The sequence below is a fragment of the Camelina sativa genome, chromosome 6, assembly GCF_000633955.1.
Source record: "Camelina sativa cultivar DH55 chromosome 6, Cs, whole genome shotgun sequence".
Classification (NCBI taxonomy): domain Eukaryota; kingdom Viridiplantae; phylum Streptophyta; class Magnoliopsida; order Brassicales; family Brassicaceae; genus Camelina; species Camelina sativa.
The window spans coordinates 23,024,534-23,029,897 of NC_025690.1; the positions used below are offsets into that span (position 1 = coordinate 23,024,534).

At 39.8% G+C, this 5,364-nt stretch overlaps 1 protein-coding gene across 1 annotated transcript; it reads left to right on the forward strand.

The window, feature by feature from the left end:
- On the forward strand, window positions 1,300-4,067 carry LOC104699385 (transcription initiation factor IIB-1-like). The gene is made up of 8 exons (XM_019226771.1): window positions 1,300-1,995; window positions 2,073-2,371; window positions 2,871-2,895; window positions 2,989-3,118; window positions 3,219-3,349; window positions 3,467-3,555; window positions 3,640-3,716; window positions 3,905-4,067. Exons 1-8 carry the CDS (start codon window positions 1,516-1,518, stop codon window positions 3,982-3,984), a joined length of 1,311 nt encoding a protein of 436 aa, XP_019082316.1. The 5' UTR covers window positions 1,300-1,515; the 3' UTR covers window positions 3,985-4,067.

Below are 5,364 nucleotides of genomic sequence, written 5' to 3' on the forward strand. Positions count from 1 at the left end.
TTTGCCCTTTCTAACTGGCATCACACATTCGCAAGGTTCATGATCTGTGTGATACACGTAAATTTCTCTTCTCATTAGCAATTGCTTTTTCTTTGTCTAGTTCTCTAAGTGGAGTTACTAAAATGTGGGAGATGCCTTAAGTTACATACAAGATTGCTGTCTTGAAGGACCACAAAGAACGTGAAACCAATGTAGTGTTCTCCCCTGTGGATGATTGTCTAGCAACTGCTTCTGCTGATCGATTTGCAAAGCTGTGGAAAACTGCTGGAACGCTCCTACAAGTACAAACTTTTGAAGGCCATTTGAATCGTCTTTCACGTGTTGCCTTTCACCCATCAGGGACATACCTGGGAACCACCACCTTGCACGTGTCTAGTTCTCTAAGTGGAGTTGTTACCAAACTGTGGGAGATGCCTCAAGTTACAAAGAAGATTGATGTCCTGAAGGACCCCAAAGGACGTGCAACTGATCTAGTGTTCTCCCTTGTGGATGACTCTCTAGCAACTGCTTCTGCTGATCGAACTACAAAGCTGTGGAAAACAGATGGAACGCTCCTACCATCTTTTGAAGGCCATTTGGATCGTCTTGCACGTGCTGCCTTCCACCCATCAGGGAGATATCTGGGAACCACCGCCTTTGACAAAACATGGAGATTGCGGGATATAAACACGGGCGCAGAGCTGCTTATGCAAGAAGGTCACAGTCGCAGTGTCTATGGAATTGCATTTCAACAAGTTGGAACATTAGCAGCTTCTTCTGGGCTTGATTCACTAGCACGGGTTTGGGATCTCCGCACTGGTAGCAGTATTCTTGCCTTCCGAGGACACATCAGACCTGTAAGATTCTAGTTTTGTTCCCTTGGTTCTCTTATTGTACTAACCCTTGTATTAATCCCATCCGCTTTATTATGCTTCTCCAGGTACTCTCAGTGAACTTCTCTCCTAATGGTTATCACTTGGCATCTGGTGGTGAGGATAATCAGTTCCCTACTTGGGATCTAAGAATGGGAAAGTCATTGAACATTATCCCAGCTCATGCTAACCTTGTGTCTCAAGTGAAGTATGAACCACGAGAAGGCTACTTCCTGGCCACTGCCTCATACGACATGAAAGTCAATGTAAATACTTCTCTAGTTCTGCTCTTAACTTTGGTTCTAGCTACTGCTTCTGCTGATCGATTTTTTAGGGTTGTTGATTTTAAATTTATTTTTTCTTGGTTAAAAAAAAAACATAGGGTTCTTGTGTAATCATGTCGGATGCGTATTGTACGGATTGTAAGAAGGAGACGGAGTTNAACACAATTGAAGATTTCTTATGGTTCAAATTATCATGCATAAGGGACGTCACTGGTGGATCTTCATCTGTGGTCCTGAATGATGGCCTTGCACCGTACAGTTTAGATGATCTTCAGGCCTATCTCAATAAATTTGAGCCTTCATACTACACGAAGAATGGTAAAGACCCCTTGGTATATCCATATGTTTTGCTTCTCAGCATTCAGTTGCTACCAGCTATCATGCACTTATCCAAAGAAGCAGGAGATGGAGGGTATAATATCGATGCTCTTCATATAGCTATTTGTCTAGTGGACCATTCCGTTTTATCAGAAGGCTCTGGGACTGGCCACAAACTAAGTGTGATGGATCCTAATGCTGAGGCATCTAGCATGATAAGGCAATATGGGTCAATGTTTTTGCATCATGGAGATTTCCAAATGGCGGTAGAGTATTATGCACAAGCTGCTGCTACTGTAGGTGGGGGACAATTAGCTTGGTCTGGAAGAAGTAATACGGATCAACAGAGGCAGAGAAACTTTATGCTGAAGCAGCTGCTGACTGAGATTCTGCTTCGAGAAGGTGGCCTTTACTTTATGCTTGGGGAAAGAGGTTCTGGTGAAGAAGGTCAGCTTGGAAGGTTTTTTACTGATTCTAGATTGCGACAGCAGTTCTTGGTTGAAGCTGCGCATCAATGTCAGGAAGCTGGATTATATGACAAAGTAAGTAACTTCTCATCTAACATTGTTTGGAGCCTAAGTCTTTTATAGAATTTTCACCATGGTTTTCATTTTCCCAGTCCATAGAAATACAGAAGAGAGTCGGTGCATTTTCGGCTGCCTTGGAATCTCACTCCATCGATGAGACCTCTGAGTGGCGTACCTTTGCTAATGAGTCTTCCAACAGCGATCCCAACCGTGTCGGTGGTCCAACCAACCCTCTTCTCGCCGATAGTGCTCTCACCACTGTCATCGCCAAGCCCAATGGTTCCTCCCGTGATTTCTTTTCTTCTTCTCTCGGGAGGTGGCAGAACCGTAACTCCAACTCCGATCGTGTTTTGATTCAAACCGTTAAAACTATCGCCACCATGTCTGAAAGGTAGTCCCATTTCTGATTTTCGTTTATCANATTTCTGATTTTTTCGTTTATTCCCCCCCTTTTGAGATCCCCTTCTGAGATATTGGATTTGGACTTTACAAAGCATTGAAAACGTTTAGATCACATGGTTTCTAATGAGAGTACATGGTTTATGCAAAGTTGTTTCCCGCTGGAGATTGGTTTTTGGATTTATATCACGCAGCTTTCGTTATTTGGGGATCCACCTCTTGCATTATTGTTACACGTTTGAGAAACCACATTGTCAGTTACAGAACAAAAGGAGGTTCCTTTTTTAATGGTTCATTGAGAGAGTTTTGGCTTCTCTTGCACTTTTATTATGTGTGTTTTAATGTTGTGTTTGTCTGTACTTGAAGAGGTGTTGTTGCTGCTGTTGGTTTGGAGTGTTTGTTTTGTATTGCCCGACTCATGTTTTGCTGTGTATTTACATTATATTGTTCCGTGTGAGAATACTTACTTGTTGATATTTGTTTTTTTCCAGGTTGGGACTTGTTGCGACTATCAAGGTAAGCTTGTTCGTCTGTGTATATGTTAGTGGAACTTATTTGTCAATTTGTGCGTATTCATTTACAGCTTTGTTGACCGTTTGCTATGTGTAGGATCGGGCTAATGAGATATATAAGAGGTTGGAGGATCAAAAGTCAAGCAGGGGAAGAAATCAGGATGCACTTTATGCAGCCTGCCTGTACATTGCCTGTCGACAGGAGGACAAGCCCCGAACTATTAACGGTACATTTCAAAGATTTCTCATTTGTGAGAGAGTCTTGTTACCTCTTGATATGATATAGCTTTGCCATAAGTCAATCAAACTCCTGTACCTTGTGTATAGAAATATGCGTTATTGCCAATGGGGCAACAAAGAAGGAAATTGGCCGAGCCAAAGACTACATTGTTAAAACATTGGGACTGGAGACTGGCCAGTCTGTGGAACTAGGCACTATTCACGCTGGTGATTTCATGGTGAGTTTGTCTGAAGCTTTATAAATGTTGTTGCTGATTCTAGAATCTACTGTATGCTTTGATTCAAATATGCATTGAATTTGTGGTTTCATAGCTCTCTACTTGCTGATATTGCAGAGAAGGTTCTGCTCTAACCTCGGGATGTCCAACCATGCGGTTAAAGCTGCTCAGGAAGCTGTGCAAAAATCTGAGGAATTTGACATAAGGTACGTTTCAGTTATTTCTCCCCAGATACTCGTGACCAAGATGGACATAGCAGAACTGAAAGATCTCTATTTGGGATCTTGCAGGAGGAGCCCTATATCAATAGCGGCAGTGGTCATTTATATCATAACCCAGCTTTCTGATGACAAGAAGACTCTCAAAGGTTTGTTTGTTTTCTTTCTTTTTCCTGGCGCATTTATTCGAGTAAAGAGTTGAAACCATCTATGTAAATACTTCTGTAGTTCCTTTCCTAAGTGTATATTTTTTTTTTTCTTCTTTTTCTAATCTTTTCAATCTTCTGTTTCATCTGCTCTTAACTTTGGTTCTAACTTGTTGCATTCTGTTTACCAGATATGGCCGGATTTAAAAGAAGAACTCAACTTAGTTACCGCGGGATTAAAGATGTCTATTTCCTCATGAGCACAATTTAGATCACCCATCAAGATTACAGGCTTAGACTTCTCTAGCTCCTGTAGATGCAAAAGGTTCCTTGAGCTTGTGTAAAGACACGTACAAAAACATAAAGAAATTCCAATAGAAAGTTCCATACTTTGATGTAATTGCTCCCATTCTTCGATCCTGTATGACTTGAAAACCCATAGGATCCATTCGTTAAAATTAAAAGAAAACGAACATCTGTCAACCATAGAAAGCAGTAAATTTGAGTACCAGTCTTTTTAAGCCATCTCCGGAATTAGGGACATAAGTATTTATTAAGTAGAAGGAGTCAAATTCAGCAGTCACAATGCATCCTTCCATGTCATGATCTGATCCAGATAGATCGGTACCATATCTAACTGAGAGTGGTTTTATCTGTCAAAAGACCAATGTAATAATATAACATGTCAGATCAAGTAGAGATTAACTGACATCAAAGTTTAGTCTCCTGCAAGCACAAGACATCAAAGTTTTCTCTTTGGGCAAGCTGCAGAGCAGAGAAGCTCTTTAATTTCAACAATGCTCTCAATCCATTAACATTCCAAGTCATAAGCTTCACATGCTTGGTTCCCTCTGGTAGAGTGGGAGGTCTTATTGTCTTTGGGTTATAAGCTTTCCAGTCCTTCTGAGGCTTCTTATGAGCAAGTACAGTCCACGGTTCACTCTGACTCGGGGATGATATAATTTCTTCGGTTTTCAGAACTTCACTAGAGATAGTTGATGATGCTTCTTCTTTTGACTGAAATTGCAGCTTACCTAGGAAATTTTAAGCACACAAAATGTTTTTAAATACTATGTTAAAAACATGTCCAGTTTTATAGATATTATTAGACCAACAAATAATACATATTCAAATTCATAAGTCATAGAATTATATCCCATGGATTACAAATAATACATATATTCGAATTCATAAATCATAAAAGTTATTTTTTCCACCTACAAATAATACCTCTTAACTGATTCATCAGCAGCTTTGAAAGAGATGTATCTCAAAGCGATACTACTACATATTAGTGTATTACAGATGTTTGTTGGACATGGCCTCTCCAGCTCAAACGAACGATACTTGTTAAAAATATATATATATACATATATATATATATATTCCCAAAATCAATTTTTAATATCAAAATTCACTAGATAAATTATATATGCATTATAAATTTTGCAAAACATATGCCATCTAGATTTTGTGTATGGACTAAAACTAAAACTATGTGTTATCTCTACAGTGTTGGGGTTTCACTTGTTGGAAGCTAGCCCGACTTGTGTGCTGAACTTGTCTCAGAGGATGTTAGTGGAGTTGCAATACCACCACAGATTTGTATTTAAGTTTGTTCGTTTTTATTTATAATGGGAGGTTTTCTCCC